Source organism: Photinus pyralis, unplaced genomic scaffold, assembly GCF_008802855.1.
Source record: "Photinus pyralis isolate 1611_PpyrPB1 unplaced genomic scaffold, Ppyr1.3 Ppyr1.4_LG6, whole genome shotgun sequence".
NCBI classification, from domain to species: Eukaryota; Metazoa; Arthropoda; class Insecta; order Coleoptera; family Lampyridae; genus Photinus; species Photinus pyralis.
Genome location: NW_022170663.1, coordinates 23613982 through 23634189, shown reverse-complemented (window position 1 = coordinate 23634189; position 20208 = coordinate 23613982). Strand labels below are relative to the sequence as shown.

Sequence of the window (20208 nt, the reverse complement as noted above, 5' to 3'; positions counted from 1 at the left end):
ATTTTTGGTTTCAGCTAAGAAGCTATTCTGTCAAGAATTTGACACCTGGTTTTTGTATCGAATCTTTAAAAATTAGTTGTTAGGTTTTATTTTTGTGTAATTTGGTTTGGAGATGTGTTAAAAATAAATGAGGTTTTGATAGAACTATGGTTGATAACATTTTGTTTAAAACATTATGTTCTGTATAAAAATTGGTCCAGATAAGACAATAACTATTAACAATTTGTTGATTAGAAGTGGATTTGTATTTTCGGAACGCCGCGCCGCTCACAAATACATCTGATCAAGGTAAGGAGTTTGAGGCTAAACTAATTGCCGCGCTGTACCGTAGAATTGGAGTCAAACGCCTAGCATACGACTCCTGACCATCCCCACGTCAAGGGCATGGCGGAGCAGATCCACGGGACGTTAAAAACCGCTCTTATGTGCCACCCATACACTCCGTGGCCACAAGCCCTACCTTTGGTTCTCCTTGGCATGCGCACATCCTTAAAAGAAGACTTGCAAGCTTCACCGACCTCATTTTGAGAATACCGGGACAGTTTTGCGACCTTAAAAATCTTCCGTTTCAGAAACAACATCTTTGGACAAACTTCGCTGCCTCTCGCAAGCCATCCGCCCAGTTCCAGTGTCTAATCATGCACACAGCAAACCATTCTCAACCTTCCGCACCTGCGTTGACGTTCTCTTCAAGATTGAAAAAATACGCAGTCCACCGGAGCCTCCGTTCAGATCCTCATCGGGTCAAACGCCGCATTAACGACCGCAACTATGTCACCGAAGTAAATGGGAAAGAAACATCATTTCCTGCATCTTCAAAGCAGCTCACTGAGGAAGGGGTGGATGTGGTGCCCATACCAAAACTATAGATTTAAGGTGTTTGCAATTTCGGGCCGGGTTGGTGAAAAGTTGTTATCGGACAATTAATTAATTGGTTTTTCGACAAACAATGTCACGTGCGATATAAGCGATGCAGGTGTTTTTTCAGTTCTGGCGGCGTAGATGGACTTTGGAGTGTCGTCGGGAATAACGATGCTGATTTTATTAGAGGAGGTGGTTTTTGCTTAAATAGAAACAATGGAGAGTAAACGAAGCCGTCTTGGTTTATTTTGAAAGAGAGCCTAATTGTCTGTGACGCAATTATGGTACCGGTACACCAGCCGGCTATGCAATTTAAAAATAAAAAACGTAATCGTCCTAATGTTTGTTAAATAATGCGGATGCAAGTTTCTGTGTTTTTTATGGAATTTCGAGTTTAAAGACAAATAACAGAGAGATGGGAGTGGAAAAATGAGCATGTCTATTTCTTCGCTTTTTCATCTAAATTCGTTATTTCAGTTTTAAACTTTAATCGATTATAAGTTACATCGACTTTCTATAAAGATATTGATGTGTAAACTGCACCATGCGGACCTTTTATTTGGTATCAGCGCTTACAGTAACGATGGGCCACCCCGTATGTGTGGAAATTAAATTATTGTTAACATTAAATGTGGTCGACAATTTGTGATTCGACACAATCTCGATCATATTATTTAAATTTGAAGTCATTGTTGATTTTTTTAAATTATTTAATAATGCGTAAGTTTCTTCAAATAATCGCCTTTTGATTTGTTTATTTTATTGTTCAAATAGATAGATTTGCGTGTAACGTTTTGTAAAACTATACCTCATGATATCTCCGGTCATTGCGATAAGAGTGTTATCGCTGCATAAAAGCTCATTGTTATTAAGTTAGATAAGCAGATGATTTTTGCCGACGTAAATACAGATGTTGCAGTAATTGTGATAAGCAGATGGTGTGGAAAGAAAGGGAAATTGTTTTAAATAGAAGAGATAGACATTATCCGTTGCTTTTCTGGTGGTGGACGTTAATCGTTGTTTTTTTGTGTAGGTGGACGCTGTTTGGTGATCCACAGTCTAACTAGTCGAGTGCTCTAAGAGATTTTGATTACGCCATTTAGAGTCAAATTAAAGTGAAATTTACGAACAAGTAGTCGGATGTTGTGTTTATCTAGCGTTAATCGCATAAGGAAACCTTTGCTGAAGGTCTTCAAGTACTAGTAAAAGGAAGCTTTTCTACCATCAAAGAGCCAATGTTACATCTGTTATTACAACAAACCTAGTGTCGTCTAAATCGAGATTGAGTGCAATCAAAGAAGTGAAGTTCCGAAGTATCATCATTTGGTGTTTGTTAACATTTTAAGGCAATTGAGATTTCTTTAATTAATTCTTTCAATCGATCGCTTGTTGCATGGTTTCGACCCTGAGTCACTATTTTTATTTCAGTCTTATTGATTAATTTTGTCGACTAAATTTGCTTCATCTGTTAACGATTAACGTTGCCAGGTGTTACTTACAAATTTGTTAAGTAATTCTTTGGAATTGTGGAGACGGTAAAGGCTACAGAGTTTAAACTTGCGTCAATATTGAGATATTCGTCGGGGCGGAGGCTGGACGTGCCTTACAAAAATTATATTCAGTCATAGCAATCACCCTTAATTTTCACATAAATAAAACAACGGTACCTCATATAAAAAATATTCTTCTGCAGATACAAAAACAGGCTGGAGACGGTCCTCCTTATAACGGTAATGATTCGGAAATATTAAACAATTAAGACTTTCCGTTGGATCTGGATCCGAAGTAACGACCACACTGTTTATTGTGAAGTTTACCAGCTTTACTGAACGCCCCGTATCAGGATGCGATTATAGTTGGAAGAGCTTCGTCACGAAGACTGTCGCTCGGAAAATATTTATTTCTGTTTTAGAAGTTAGAAATAAAAGGTGGAAAACAGTGGTTTAATTTGTCGAGCCGTCCGATAAGGAAAACAAGAGGCCGTATTTACTTGTTCCATTTGTACCTGTTCCCATGGGAATAATTAAATTATTTTGTGTAGCGTTCGAAAGCTTTTGTGATCTAGAAGACGAGAGCAAATTAATATTTTAGAATTTCAGCCCCGTGAAGTACTTACAAGATGATCTTGGTTAGTAGCTAATAGTAATATTAGTTAATTAAATGAGTTGCTGAAAACAGCATACGATTAAATCCTGAGTGGTTTCATCAGAAAAACGGTTAATTAATTGAAATTTTGGAATATGTCCCTGATTTTTATGATGACCAGAAATTGAGAAATTAATTAAAGAAGTTTTTGGACGTTCTTATCCGAATACACTGGGTTGGTTTGAAAAATCGGCGTTCACTTCATGATTACCGAATTTTATAAAAGTTAATGCCGTTGTTTAGTAGTGATCTTTTTGTCTTTTGCATCTTTGCTAGTTACATCTGTAAGTACCGTATTAATTTTTGATACTTTCCGTAAATTTATTCTGCATTCATACCGGCTAATTTAAGTTTACCGCACCGTATTTGCCGCTTTTGCTTTTTCTTGGACCGTAACTTCTAGTTCTACTGCACCGCAAATGGGGATATCTTCCTGCATTTGATTTCCCGTAGACACCGCTAATTTATTTGTTTGTTTTTATTTTTAAGTGGGCGGCGTTTCAGCCAAGGGCTGCTCTACCAACCCAACACACTAATACATTTTCAAATATCCATGCCCGAACCCGAATTCGAACCAGGGACCCTTAGTGCCGCAGTCGAACTTCCACTTCATTCCCGTTGGGGAACTTGCCGTATGAGCCACGCGGCATAATTTTGTTTTAGTTTCTCTGAAGCGACCGCCGCCATTTACTGAACTCGTCCTATTCCTAGAGCTGCCGTTTACTCTGATTGAGTTGACTTGAAGCTTCCGACTCCGTTCTAGAACTGCCGTTTTCCGTCTGTTTACCTGGAGCTTCCAACAAGGTTCTGGTACCGCCGACCTTGCTCATGGGCAAAGTTACATCTCTTGGTGGCGCTCGAGTACCGTACCGTTCAGTCGACTTCTGCCGCTTTAATTTTGATCTCACTAAACGTCCGTTTTATTTTAAAAGAACCGACTTCCCGGGAAAATTAGTCGCAGTTAATAAGACATCCTTAGTAGCGTAAAATACTACACTGGCACGTTTAATTGATTTGTCCTCGGTCGCGTACAATGATATATTACACGACGGAAATACTTATATAGGTAACGTGTTTTAGTATCTTCTCTTTGTATCCTCTTGTTAATCGTTTTCTATAACGTATATAAAAAATTGATACGGTACTTGGTAGAATTAATTCACTCCTTGGTGTTAGTTCATTAATTAACTGTAAACATACCAAACCCAAGTTTATATTTCCGTTTCAAGGAAAATACAATTTGGATTTATAATGCCCGAAATATGGTCATCCTAAAAGATTCTAAAATTATATTTTGAGCTGCACGGGTGATCGCGCTGTTATCCCAAATGGAATGAACTCAAAACTAGTGATCCCACCTCTTTTTAACGCCTACAAAATGGGTTCCTATTGATGAAAACAGCCACCTTTAATCACTGATTCTTTTCATCTCACGTTTGCTTAAATTAGCGTAGCGGTTTGGAGCTAGACAGAGTGACAAAAACGCCCACCGGTAAGTTGTACGAAATCGGAAACCGCCGCCATCTTGATCAAAGCTTGTAAGCCGAGTAAGACGTTCAAATGTCATATTCGCGTGAGTTTTCGAACGTTGCTTTTCACTGACACTTTTAACATTGTTTTAAAAAACTGTATAAGCGCAGATATTGATGTATAGCATGCTTTGAAACTAACGCTCTTAAATCTACGCGAATAAACAAAACAAAATGAAGCAAAACAGCGCTTAAAAATTAAGCGAGCGAAAGGAGATATTGTCTGCATCGAATAGTGAATATTTCATATGGCGGCGGATAAAGTTACGTTTATGAAAACAACACATAGCAGGGATTATGTAACTATATTTACTTTGTATGCCGAGCTTATGCAAATTATAATAATCACATAATGCGAAACTTTACAGTGCGCACCGCTACCTCTTTATAATGTAAAGTAAAATTTCGCTTGAGCGTACGTTGCGACCGCCGCCAACTTTTTAATCCCATTTTAATGCCGCCTAATCTAATAAGAATAATCATAAACAGAAAATAAGAAATTAAATAGGCGGCGGCGGCGGCTCCTCGCGGAAATTGCCTTATTAAATTTGTTTACGGCCCCTACATTCGTGCACTATTTGGTTTGCAAAGTAAAATGAGGGTCCTGTCTGCATGTGTTGCCAGCAGAAGTCTTATAACTCTCTGACACGCATCTCACACTTCAGAGTTCGGATTATTAATACCGCAATGTTCGCAACGCAAGTGAAACGTTCCTCGAGCAGCCGGAGTTAATATGTGTCGGCTCGAAGAAATATTGGTCGCGTTCGAATCATATTTTAAAGTCAATTCTATTCACAGTTTCAAAACGTGTGGAACACATCCCAGTTGCGCGAACCTTGATTTCACGCCCGCGGCCCGAGAAGGACGGAAGGAATTCGCCCTCTGTACGAGGAATGCGATCTGCAGTGTTTTACTTTACATTCATAAGTAGGGAGTCGACACTATTTCATATCGCGTACCCCACCTCTGACATCCGCGCCGCATGTTTCATTTCAAAATACCATCTTTCATTCTATTCTTTTAGCATTTGCATTTCAACACGCCCTTTTGCTTTTTACTACCTCCTCTATATCATTATACGTTTCGAGCGAAAGGGATTTTTGAAATTCGAGCCAAATATTTCCTCACTCTCGAAATTCTCAACATAAAACTGTTATTTCCATGTCGCAAAACGTTCGCTTATTCATCTAAATGTCACAACGCACCCCACGCCCGTAATATTAAGTGAATATGAGAGAGCTCCAGGAAGAGCAGAAAAAGAAAAAGAGGAACGGCAATCTCGTTAGGATGTGGATAAACGTACAACTTCTTTTTTTTGCTTCCACTTTAAAAGGACGGTTTAGGAAAATTGCTATTCTAATATTTATAGCCATCATCTATGTCGAGAAGTTGGACTACCCCTAATAGTAGACATTCAACTTCCGAACGTAGAAAGAAAAAAGAATAATGAGAGAAAGTCGAAGGGTGTATCGAGATGGGCGAAAAGAACAATCACAAGTTCGAAAAGTTCATTTTCAAATTTGACGCGCAACGCCTGTCGGGGGTAAAATAATAACGAATTATTTTCAATACATAAACGCAATAACTCGGTCTAATTTTGCACGAATTGGTCGGTATTCTTCATTGCAATATTGCGGCAGAGACCAAAACTATGGATTACAATTGTTGCATTTGTTGGTGAACAAATGCCATCGCCGAACACAAGAACGGCAATTGTTGTGAAAGTACAAATGTACCGCTTCATAGCGAACTTGATCAAAGGTATGTCTGGTTAAGTAGATAAAACGTTGTTGGGCCGTGGGGCGGGGGTTTTCGGCAGACGAGGTTAGATTTTTGGGGGAATTTTTCGAAAGAAAAATTCATTGTTGATTTGTTCAGATTCAGAAACGATCTATCTCCATATTTCAAAAAGGAGCAGCATTTACCAAGGAGAGATAAGACCAATTTTAACCTGGAAGGAATCTCATCCACGTCAATTACTGTAAGTTATTTTAAATTTTTTGCACTGTATAAAGTAGGTGACGGTTATTTTTAGGAATGTGCATAATAATTTTGTTTGAAAGTAATTTTGATATTCTTAAAGGAATCGACCCATGAGAACTGTATTGCTTGTATGACATTTATTGATAAAAATCGAACCCGAGCAAACGATTTTGGATATTTTGCTTCATTGGTTAGAGAAATTATTCAGTTTTAGTCATGCTATTTCTTTGGTTGGATTAAAATTTTGGTTAGCATTCAGAAGTCTGTCAAAAACCGCAAGTACCTGTAGAATCTAATTCAATCAAAAATCTTCACAAAGACTCGTTCCAACTATGATTTTCACTTACTACCGATCCTTTTTACATGACGTTTAATAACTAAGTTCGCCATGTTTTTAATTGTACCAATTGTAAGCGTTATATTCATGAAAACACAACAAAAAGAGGTATCATCATATCACAACACGTAACATTTTTCATATTCAGTCAACTGTGGTATCGTCAAGACAGAATTGTTGTTATGTCGAAAACCAAAACACAATTGAATTTGACGTTTCAATATGCTAAAAGTTAAAAAAAATTGCAAATCCTATACTTCAGATCCACCCCCGCACCCCCAGATACAACAAAACAAGTATAAATTGTGCACAACTCCTGTGCAGACAAAGCGCATTTTTAAAAACCCAACTAGCTTAGTAAATGGTTGCGTTATAAGGTAGTAGCGTGCTGTATTTATCGATGCTTTCTATCTTGTCTCGTTGAGACAATTCATTTAGCTTTGTGGGTACTTTCCTCCAACAAAGCGTTTTCGAGATATTCGCTCGTAATGTTTTGACATCACCATTCACAAATAAATGTATTTCTATCATTGAGTAATATTCATCAACTCTTGTATCGAGTTGAGGAATTGCTATGGTTGGTTGAAATGAAATCCTTACTTCAGATCCACCCCCGCACCCCCAGATACAACAAAACAAGTATAAATTGTGCACAACTCCTGTGCAGACAAAGCGCATTTTTAAAAACCCAACTAGCTTAGTAAATGGTTGCGTTATAAGGTAGTAGCGTGCTGTATTTATCGATGCTTTCTATCTTGTCTCGTTGAGACAATTCATTTAGCTTTGTGGGTACTTTCCTCCAACAAAGCGTTTTCGAGATATTCGCTCGTAATGTTTTGACATCACCATTCACAAATAAATGTATTTCTACCAATTGCCCTTTGTGAGTACCGTCCTCCGACAATCTGTTCTTGAGATTGAGTTGAGGAAGAGGCTATGGTTGGTTGAAATGAAATCCTTTCGTTGAGACCTTTCATTAGAATATCATGAAGGGTAGGACGTGCCCCCCCCCCCCAATTTTCAATGCAAATTCTGACACCAGTTGGTTGTCGCATGTAACAGCACAACATTCCAAAACAGCATCTCAAGAAATAATTCATGGAGGAGCCTCCTTTGGAGACAGCGAAATTTGATGGCCACCTGGCGCACCTTCAGATAGGCTACATACAACAAAAAAATCCGAGACTTTAGGATCATTCCCCTAAAAGTACTTCAGAACCGCAGAAGTGGGTCCGGACGGACGGACGGGCAAAACGAAAACAATACCACATTTTTTAATTCTTAAGAAATGAGCTATAAATGAAAAATGTACTCCAAATTCCTTCAAAATGTCCGCGTGCCATTTTTATTTGGCTACTAGAAACAGAAAGAGTATGAAAAAGAAATGAGGGAAGGACTTTTGGAAGATGCTAAACAGAAGAAAAGGAAAAAATAATAAATGGGAGAGAAAATCAAATAGAACACTGGATGTAGCACGTTATAAAGGTACCACAAGGAAAGCAGGAGAAAGAGGGTGTGATAAAGGAAGATGGAAGATAGGCGTGAAAGGAAATGAGATATCAAGAGAAGAATTGAGCAACAATTAAAGAGACTGAAGAAAGGGACAGCGGCTGAGAGCGAGGAAATAAGAAATGAGGCAAGGATTTTAGTCATAGTCTCATGAGGAAGCGGAGGAAACTAATAAAGAAGATATGGATGGGTAATAGTGACTATTCTAAAAAAAAGGGAACAAAGACTATACCAAATTATAGGGTAATCACTATAATGATGACTGCGTATAGAATATATGCGATGGTCTTCAATGAAAGGTTAGAAAGAAAAGTGGAAGATATGAGGTTATTAGAGGAAACACAATTTATTAAGTCAATCTGGAGATAATTTCCGAAATAAGCACAGAGTTGGTTCGTTTTATTTGAATTTGTATCTCTGTGTTTCTTTTTCCTTTTAGAATTGTTTGTAATTGCGTAATTCTTGTTTAAATTTGATTGCTTTTGTAATTTTTTCAATTTGGATAAGGTGTTAGAAGTAAGACACATCTGGTCGTTGCGATAAGGAGTATTATCAGGCGAAAAATAATTAACGCACATGTTTTATCGCTGTTAAGAGATAACGAAAGTGGGGACGTTTGGTGCGTTCCATCGTTGATTGGCGATCTATTTGAAAATTCTTAAAGAAGTTTATTTTATGGTGGAAGAGGTGTTTCCTTAAATACCGGAGACAACGAGAAAACGGGACTGCTGCGGTTGCTAGTTGTACGATAAGCATGTTTGGATTATTTTATTTGTTGTCCGCCTGCGTGCGGGGTAATATGTCCAAACAAGCTCTGTAAGCTTTTCTTTGTTCTGCTTTTGTATTAATTATGTGTTTCGGAATAAATTTTTTCTCATTGTCAATCAATTAATTGCGTGTTTATTCGAATTTGTTGCTTGAAGCGTCAAGATAGAGGCGATTGGATGCAAATGCAGCCTTTTTTTAATGAGGATATAGTATTACATTAGTAAACTCATATGCGATAAACTCGTACTGTGGAATTTGCTAAGCGTGGAAGTTTTGAATTGAGTTAACAGCCGTTTAGGATTGGTAGTAACGAACGACATCAACCAATGAAAATTTAAATCACCTCCAACAATTTTTTTTTGTGGAAATGTAAGAAAGCACATTTTCGCATTATTAAGAATTTATATGGCGTGGAAACGAAACTATCCGTTTTTATAAAATATCAAAGGGGTTGTCTGTGAAATGTATGACTGTTTTACTAAATTCTGTGCTAGTTAAAAACTTGCAATCAGTAAAGGAAGTTTCTTGGTTATTAAAAACGTTAAAGCAATCCCCAAAGTTTCGATATTTTCGAAATTTTTCCCGGAGTCCACAAATTCCAAAGAAATTTAAGACAGTAACCGTTCGGAACATTCAATACAGACGACATCTAATCGTTATACGCAGTTTGTTTCATTGTACAGTAAAAACCATCCATTCTGAATCCTTCGGCAATGTAAATTTCAAAGAAATTGCCCAACGTGTAAATTTCGACAAAAAGCAACGAACTATTCAATTTTCTTCTGAAGAAAACAGTTATCTATGAACGGAAACATCAGAAGAAATAGTTGGTAAACTTTTACTACCGAAAGTCCTTAAATATTTTTCGAATTCAAAATAACAAAAACAGACTTTTAATTGGCAAGGCATTTTATTCGGTCGATGACGTGCAAAGGAATTTATATTGAACAAAGTGTAGAACTTTATGTTAATTAAAGTGAAAGTAAAGTAGGTGCCTAGTTAATTACGTGGATATTTTGTGAGCTCGAAACTCAAATTTGCACGCCTCGGTCTTCGGCACCTTCGGTCAGTACAGAGCAATGATCCGCTATTGCAAATTAGCTTAATACGAATAATATAAAACGATCCAACTATTGAAAAATTAATTTATTTCATACTATCTAGTAATCGCCGCTTTCCCAGACTGATTTGAGTCTGGTAAATCGTATTTTACCAGACCGAAAATTTTTACCAGACTGGAAATTTTGCCTAGCAACCGCAACTGACATCCATCTAAACGTGATATTTGATTGATTGATTGATATTGATATTTGTCAAACTACTGTCAGATCAAACAAATCAAGTGATCGACTTTTGCTTTTATTTTAATGTGTACCTACAACATTCTAATCAAAATGGTATTTTAATAGAAATAGAGCAGTATGAAATAAAATGTCTTACATTGTTTGTATGTTAAATCAGTTAACGTTACTCGTTTCGAAATTCCTGCCTCAGCTACGCTTCGGCAGTAAACATCTCACTCGTTAACGTAAACCTTGATTTACCATACTCATATGTAAATAACTATTAAATTATTCATTTGATTCAAATGTCAAACCATTCTGTGCCCCAGGTTCCGTGTTCCGAATGCGACTGAATGGCAAAAACGTTTTAATGCAAAATATAAGGACATTGTTTGAATACATAGAGTTTCGGTCACCTGGACACAGGTTTAATGGATTTATCCCATGTTTTGGTTCTTCCGCCCAAGACGGTCATCAATTTAGTGCCGTTGACATTTTCCAGCCCGTTTAATAGAGTGTACGCTTTACTTTTTGTCAATGCTACGATGACGCGTATAAAATATCTTGATTACACCTACGTTGTCGACGCGAAGTCAAATCAATTTATTATCCAAGTAGACAGCGCAACTACCGAAAAGGAAGTACTAAATCTACCCTTAAAAAACAGAGAGACCAAACCGTCTTGGGGCATTTTTCAACTGGAACACGCGATGATAACTACAACGTAAACAAAGAGGCTAGGAGAAAGGGAAAAAATTCGTACGTCATCTATCTTTCGAAATCCTTCCGTGTTGTTATTAAGGGAAGCGGATATCTACTAAAACAATAGGATATATCCATTTCGTGTTATCTAAGCCAATTCGTATTCAGATTGCGAAACGCCCAAGATCAGTGACCGCGAACGGCCAATCTAATAGTCTAACTCAATTCTACACTAGGGGTTGTTACCGGAGTTCTCTATGACGTTTAAATGCTTGTTTGCGGTCCGCCAAACAATGGTTGAGATAGTTCTAGGGATGTTAGAAGTTGGTTAAGTCCTGGAATTTAATGCCAAGATAACAAACATCTGGTAAAATGATACTTGAATTTAAATTACATTATCAGTCTGTTACTTTCGACCGAATTAATCCCCCGCCTTTATGATTTGGAGGTTATGTTCTCGGATGGATGTGAGGTTAGGTTTACTGATACGGAAAAGGATAACGAGGGCGTTCCTCTAATACGTTTGGAATGTTTCTTTTGATGTTGTGATATCAAAAAAATAGAAACGCTTTGTGTTGCCGTGAGGATTTTAGTAATTCCGTCTACGTTCGATGCAGCTGAATAGGGGGTTGCATCTGATCTATCATTGTTAAACGCGCATGTTTTATATTAAATTTGACGACGACGCTGAGAGCGTACACCTGCTGATTTTAGTCACCTTTTATCGAGCGAATTTTTGTGAAATATAATTAAAATTGTGTAGTGGCATAAATACATCCCCCTCTCCTGTTTCTGGATTGTATGTAAATCACTGCACGTAATGGAAATTCGATTTTTGTTTGCTATCTGAAATGACTACATTGGACACATATACAAAAGTTATAGTTGTGTTACGTAGTACTTTTTCCCTTGTATTGTTCACGAATCAAAATATAGCAAATAAGGGAAGTTTCCTAACAAATATGGTCTAAATTACATTTCGGTGTGCACGTCACTCTTCATTAAAAGTCCTATATGAGTTCATTACTATTCTAGTTTTTTTGAGAATATCGACTCTATAACTCGTATATTTTTTTCCGAACTTTCAAGGCACGTAGTACACTTTAACAATTATTGCATACATTAAGTTACAATAACAACGCGATGAGATTTCAGTGCAGGAAAGTGCATATTATAATATGATACTAGGTCAGTAGCTTAATACACATTAATTATTATGAAATGTTATACTAGGTTACAATTGTTTAGATACGTACGAGAATTAATTGTATATAAACCAAAGACTGATTAGAAATAAATTAGTATTTATTTTTTCAGTCTTCAATTTGGCAGAAGTGATGGTCTGCCGCGTTAGATTGTACCCCAAACGCACTCGATCTCATACCCTGTTGCATGGGCTATCGTCGATGTCGTGGTTGTGTAATTTACGAATGTGAAGTTGTAACGAAGCACCCGTTTTCCTCCCTAAAGCTTCATACCCGGTATCTAGAAGCGTTTTAAGTTGGGCGCTTCGTTACTAAGTAGTTACTGAATTTACTGATCTGATCTGATGGCACAACAAAAATAATTCTGACTTCAGGTCACTTACCAAATTTTGAACGCGCGGATCAATAAAATGAATAGTAATTGAGCATGAGACGTCTCTCTGAATCGTTAAAGGGATCGAATAAACACACGACTTACATGATTTTATGTACGCTAAATTTATTCTTCGACCACAAATTACCTAAATTAAACATAAAATTGAACCACAGCGTCCGAATAAACAAACCCCGCATAAATAATTATGCGTTCGATTAAATTAAACAAACATCAAGAAATCCTAATATTACTTACAGTTTTAGGGTTAAAAATCCGGGCACATAAAAAACACTAATTGCGAAAGGAGACAACGCACTTAAACAACACGTGCCACCCAAAAAAATGTTGGGATTCTTAATTGTCTACTTTAATCTTTTTATAAAATAAACGAATACCCAATAAATCAAGCAGGATCTGTCATAAATGCATTATCAAAACAAAATGATACCAGAAATTGAGATACACATTTTCTTACCCTTAACAATTCGAAGAAATATTCGTTCTTTTACAGTGAAATAGATAAACAAAGCGGATACTCAAAATCGTTTTGTGTTTATTCGCAAATAATTCCACGAAATTGATTAAATCTCAACGTCCCAAACCGACATTGTTTACACAGCAGTATAATTAAGGATCGACATTTAAATTATTGAACTGGGTCTTATCTCAAAAGAAGCGCTCTTAAAAAACGTGTAGTTTGACGTCAGTCGCATATTTTTCCGATGTCTGGGATAGGAGTAATTAATTAAATTAATTTGTTTGAACGTATCGAAGGTATAGGCGTACGGGGCGGGAGTTCCAGTTTGTCTCTATTCAAATAGACGTTTAGATAAATAGAAAACGTACTATAAAATAGGATCTTTTCGCGTTTGGCGTTTAACCGAATGGTAAGAGTATTTTTTTACTTTTGCATCTTCGCAGCTCCGTTTTGTAAGTACCAACATTTTTAACTAGGCCGTAAATTATTTAACCGTACCATATTTACCATCGACCTTTTGCCTTTTAGTGGTTAACTGAAATGTACACTCTTCCTCCTTTTGTGTTTCAACCGTTTTAAATAGCGAACCGGACGTTAAACGTGACTCATTTTTTGGTTTGTGTTTCGAACCGTTTTAAATAGCGAACCGGACGTTAAACGTGACTCATTTTTTGGTGGAAAACGTGAATCGAGTTTTTATGGAGGTTATAACGAGGCCGTCTACGTCTTTGAGCGTATTTGTTTGCAAAACAATCAATTTTGCCAGAAATGTTATAAGAAAAATTAGTTGAGTGCTACGCATAGTAAAAGATTGAAGAAAAGTGGACGTTAGTTCGGTTTAAGCGTTTTCCCCAAATCGGAGTACGGTGGTCATCGAATATTAGTCGCTTAAGAGAACGTCTCTCAATTTATTCGCGTTTTTCCGAAACCTGGATTCCTCTCTTTAAAAAAAGTGGAAGAGGTGGCTTAATTCAAAACTTAGCCTTCGGAGCGATTTAGTTTCTCTCAGAAAAATTCGAAAAACGGTAAAATTTGGAGGAAGAAAGGTTATAACAGCGAAATCGCTAAAGTTAAGAGTATCATACATACAAAAGTACTTTTCGAGTAGGTACTATCCAAATCTGTAATAAAATATGGGGAGTTCCATTTAGAAAAAAAAGTAAGTTTGATACGCCACTGGTTAATTTGTCTCGCATTTATATACCGCGCTCTCTGTATTGTTTTTGTTTTTATGGGATTGCAGATTAGTGGAAGACAGCACCCTTCTGAATTCAGACGGCCGTGGTTAGAATTCAAAGGTAATATTTTAATTTCGTCGTACACCGTCAGCTTACCGCTTGAATGCATCTTGGTTATCGATACGTCTGCATTGTAATTAAAATATTTTTTGTGATACCCTCAAAAACGTATAACTCCGTTATTCCTGCGTATTTTTCATCAACTCGTACTGTGGAACTTGCTGAACGTGCAGGTTTTACATTGAGTGGCATCGTTAACAGCCGTTTAGGATTGGTATTAAAAAAGACATACACCAATGAAAATTTTTGAGTGATAATCCACCATTGAACGGGGTCAAAGTTTTACTCAGTAATTAGAGGGGGGATTTGTTTTGGAGAACTTCTAGGGATTCGCGTTTTGCCATCCGCGGCAATCAGTACGATCTTGTAGCGAAGAAGATTCGCGCTTTTCTCGTTGGTGTGACTAGATTATTGGCGTGGTATTTTAAAAGTTTCTTTTCAAAAAAGTTAAATTAGAATCGTAATCTCAAACATTTACGACGGTTACAGACTTTTAAATAAACTCTGTTGTGGAAGTGCAAGAAATTAATTATTGGCTTTTCCAAACGGACACAACCAAGAACAATTTACCTCTTTTGTGAATGTTTCTTGGAATGGACGTTTGGCGACGGTCCCATAATGTTTCGGTTTTGTTGTACAATCATGGAAAACTCCTTGCAATTATCAGACGTCGGTCGGCTGGATTGAATATTGAAAACGGTTACTTGTCTTAAACTCTCGTTGAAATTGTAAACTCCGGGGAAAATTTTAAAGATAACGAAACGTTGGGGGTTATCGTTCTTACTCTATACAGGACGCTGTATGTAGTTTTAGTCTGTCGCCCGGAAATGATTCACGTTCCTTGATACGCGACAACGAAAGATTGTTTATGATACGTTTATTCTTAGAGGATACTAACTTCGGGCTGAGTTTTTTATTCGATCGCACTACTTGAACTGGAATTTTTCTGATTTGAATTAAATGTGTCTTCGTTAGCCGCTAATTTCCTGATTATGACAGGAATTTAATCAAACTGCATTTTGGGTACTAACTTTCTTCACGAGCTTTGAAACTTCCGTAAATTTTTCCGTAAACACATGATTCCTGATTAAAACGGTTTCACTTTTTTAAATGGTCACTGCTGATACAACGGGTCAAGTCTCTGTTTGCCCCAACGATGAACACGCGAATATCTTCTTCTGCCTTAAATACCAAAAGTTCTCGAAAACCAATCCCCCTCTTAATTACTGAGTCAAATTTTGAACGGTGAATTGAAATGGCGAATTATCAGTTAAAATGGCGACGTCTATATTTTCATTGGTTAGCGTCTTTCTTACTACCAATCCTAGATGGTTTAAAAAGTCATTAATCAATCCCACTCCACTAATACTATATCTCTATTTAAAAAATACAGGATTTTGATCTATACTCCCGCAATCTTATCGCCAAAAGGAATTAAAACACAAAATCCCGTACAAAAATAATTACGAAGATGTGACACAATATTTCGTTGACCATAATCAACCACCTAAATTCTTTATGACCATTCATCATGACCAAAATTTGTTTGGGAATATACGGCAGAACCTTGCACTTTTTACAGCTTTAAAGTATCTACTTTACTTCTTGACCAGTCGAGAAGTATGATTGGGTTAGTTCGGAATTTGCCAGAAGGCAAAGCACATTCTAGAATGAATGCTGCAACTTAGATGCACGACGTCTATATTTTCATTGGTTAGCGTCTTTCTTACTACCAATCCTAGATGGTTTAAAAAGTCATTAATCAATCCCACTCCACTAATACTATATCTCTATTTAAAAAATACAGGATTTTGATCTATACTCCCGCAATCTTATCGCCAAAAGGAATTAAAACACAAAATCCCGTACAAAAATAATTACGAAGATGTGACACAATATTTCGTTGACCATAATCAACCACCTAAATTCTTTATGACCATTCATCATGACCAAAATTTGTTTGGGAATATACGGCAGAACCTTGCACTTTTTACAGCTTTAAAGTATCTACTTTACTTCTTGACCAGTCGAGAAGTATGATTGGGTTAGTTCGGAATTTGCCAGAAGGCAAAGCACATTCTAGAATGAATGCTGCAACTTAGATGCACTTGTGTTATGTTATAAATTGTATAGGTGATAAATAATAATTGCTGTTATAAATTAATCCATTTCCGACTGTTATAAATTTATTGTTACTTAATTGCAAATAAACAAAAACGTAATTAAATTTTCGTTACAGTTACTGTTGTACCGAAATCATAGTAATACTTCGAGATTGATAGTTTTACCCTTATATTTAAAGAGTAGGTTCGTCCCTTTAGTCTCTAAACCTTAAAATTCTGTCTTATTTTATTCTGAATTATTAAAGGTGTGCTTTCATAATTGGGGTTAACTTGGCGTCGATCTTTCAATACAGTGAGTGCAGTGAAGGACAAATACATCGTCGAGACTACCCTTTAACTGTTTGCACAGTAATAAACAAGTAATAAGCGCTAAGGGAAAAATGAGTACCGTCGACTACGAATTGTAAACAAGGCGAGTGAGTAAATATGGGTAGTTCTAACGATTGTCTGCATCGCAATGTAAATGTTTATTGGGTACATAGTAATAATAATGCGTAGACTGCATTAATTTGAAAAAGGCGAGCGTCGACAAGACGTCCTTAATTTACTTCTGACATGAAAATGCAGTTCATAAAGTCGCGGGGCTGCTTTTTTTGCATAATGTAGTTACAAACTCATCGGTATGTTTATTAAGAGAAAACACGCGAATTCTGTTTGGACAGACTGGAAAGTAAACGGGGTACAAGAGGGCGCCCGCACCCTGTTTAAACCGCAGCGCGCTTTACGAGAGGCAGAAAAAGGCCGCACTTAAATAATTTCGAAAGTTTTGTCACATAAATATACAACAATATTTCTAATATTAAAAATAAATTAAAATTAAAAACTTCATAATTTTATTGCCGCCTGGGAAGTTCTTGTAAATTTCGCTTAGTAAAGTTTCGAAACTCCTTTTTATTTGCCAAGTTAGTTCGCGGTGGTAAATTAGATTACTCTGGCTGCTAAAAAGTTTCTAGTTTAATCGCGCAGATGGTTTAGGTAACAAAGTATCTAATCATTTCTGTACTAACCATTTTAGTGTTTTGAGTGAAGATCTTGCATTATTCAACTTTGAACAGTAAAATTAACAATTAATCAAGCTCGTATCACCACAAGAATACATGGTTCCCAATCAAATACTCATCATCGACTAGGATGGAGTCCCACAGGGATCCTATTGAGGCCGACACTATTTCGCGTTTCAATGACAATTTTCGTTACAATCACAAAAAGCACTTACCTTCAAAGACGGTTAAAGTGGCTTCGGCGCTGACGGCGTCCCCAACCCCATTCTCCGCTACGCATTCGTAGGTGGCGTCGTCTCTTGCTGCCTTAACCGGTTCAATACGCAGCAATGCACCCCCGTCCGGAAATTCTTTCACTTGATAGCGAGACTGAGTTCCTGAAGGAAAAATCATTATTTTTTAAAAATTGTTCGTAGTTCGTAAGACCATTGAATAATAAATCAGATTCTTTATTCAATGGTTAGGCTTAAAAGTAATATCTAAAGACAAATGAAGTTCGTTTAACTGTTTACGTTAATATTTCAATAGTCCTGTTCACGTTTTTATTCATTTACGAGCAAGTGAGATCAATATCTTGGAAAAGCTCAAATCTGTTTATAATCCAAATTAATTGTTTACTTAAGGGATATTAAGAAGTTTCCACGGGCTATTTACACACATAAGCAACTCGGTACAGTAACCGAGACCTACCGTTGGGGAATACGCAGCAAACAAAAGTTCGGGCATGTGAAATAACTTTCGGTTTCGATTAGTTCTTTCCTGTGCGAAACGGTGTTGCTGAATTTCGAAACATAAACTCAGTATTTCAGGCGTTAGCAAAATCTCGTCGTCTATGATTGACTTTACAGACACAAACAAAGCGGAATAACGACAAACGGAAGTAAAAATACAGAGCGAAAGAACTTAAAAGGAGAACGCAGTAAAATTAGATTACGAAATATATGGGGTGGAAATTTTGTCTTGAACACTGAATATACTGTGCGTTCGAAATGAGAGGGTCTCATTTATTTGGCGAGATTCAAAAAATGGTCAAATATAATTTTGTATGCGACATCACGATCGATCCGATGGCATATTGAAATTTTTCGTATCATTTCGGAAATCTTACAACTTTTACATTTTTTAAGATCTTTAAAAAAAGCAACACGCGACTAGTACAGATACCACCCGCATCCATAGGCATGCCCAAAACCTTTTCGGCTCTTCCTTTTATGTCTAAGAATATGTGTACCATTGGTTCCAATCGGTTCAACCGTTTAGCCTGCAATGACAGTACAAACAGACAGCCCGACATAATCAAGATTTTGTTTCATTCGGGTTCCTGGTGCTTTAGAACGTGTATTTCAGTAAAAAAAAGTGGGAGGTAAAAATGAAGAAATTCGGCATTCAATACTTAGGATGCATGCCGTGTGCCGTTAGGATGCGCGCTGTCTGTTATGTTACACGGGGATATCGTATCGCGCAAAAGGAACATTGACCAAGTTGACATAGGTCTTTTCTGTGTAACAGTGCAACACAACAGACACCGCGCATCACAACCTCACACGGCATGATACTTTTCTAAGCATTGAATCCCGAATTTTTCCATTTTTTGTATATCAACCATATGCATATTTTTTGTAATCGTTTTGTAATCTCGAACACAGTGTAGCTTTAAAACTAGAATTGTTGTAACAATGTTGTTTTGAAGTCATTAAGTGTTCCAGACAAAATTTACAACCCGTATACTTAAAACACAGCAGTCACAAAAAAATTAGGGGAAGACAGGAGAGAAAAGGGGATGAATAACCCTCAACCACCTCAGCTAAGGTTACTGTTTTCGTTTTGCATTTATTCTCGAATTATTATTAACCCCGGACGTAAATTTCATTGTTGTACCATGCATTTTTCTGGAGATAATGCACGTAGGTGGTTGGTTTTTAGAACCCCATGTGCAGTCAGAAGTTTTTGTTTTGTATTTATTTTCGAACCCTCTGTGGAAGTTCCACCGTCATACCGTGCGTGGCTCCAGATAATGTACGGGGGTGGCTTTTTCAACCTCTTTAGGAGGCAGTGTATAATACCAACACTGCCTATAATTCCAGAAATTTGATTCTACCAATCCTGGCTCAGCTTGTTAGAAAATATAGCAATGCAATTCATCTTTGTAAGATAAAGCTCGTATTGGATCAGAATTTACAAAGGCGGTACCTATAAATATGAGTGTAAATAGTGGGAAAACAGCATTCGTTAAGCGACTGTACGAGGTCCCAAATCTGCGTTGGTCACATTTTCAAAAGTTAAACCGCCCAATTGGTGAATCCCGAGAAATTAAGCCAAGGGCGAGCCATCCCATTATCTCTATCGAGCCACCGTCGCCCTGCGGAAGAGCATTTTCGCGGTATTTCAAAGAAAGAAAACAACAAACAATATCCATGGCGTAACACAGCGGGGATTCTATAGCAGGTCCGTGCAGAGAGCAGCTCGAGGGCCAATTTCAATTCCACACCGAAGAAACGGCCTCAGCTGTTACCGGGTGGAGATGGTGGCGACAGCGTCCAAACAAGCGATATATTTAACTCTAGGAATTAATATGTACAAATCTATTCTGTATAGGACCGCGCGATGGCG

The 20208-nt window shown here is 37.2% G+C and overlaps 1 protein-coding gene across 4 annotated transcripts in view; it reads right to left on the bottom strand.

Moving 5' to 3' along the window:
- Positions 1-20208, bottom strand: part of LOC116175000 (tyrosine-protein phosphatase Lar) — a 113774-nt gene that overhangs the window by 82498 nt on the left and 11068 nt on the right. For all 4 annotated transcript variants that reach the window (XM_031493035.1, XM_031493036.1, XM_031493037.1 and 1 more), the window contains exon 3: positions 17814-17975. In XM_031493035.1, coding sequence (XP_031348895.1) covers positions 17814-17975 — 162 coding nt within the window. The remainder of the gene's footprint in view (positions 1-17813; positions 17976-20208) is intronic.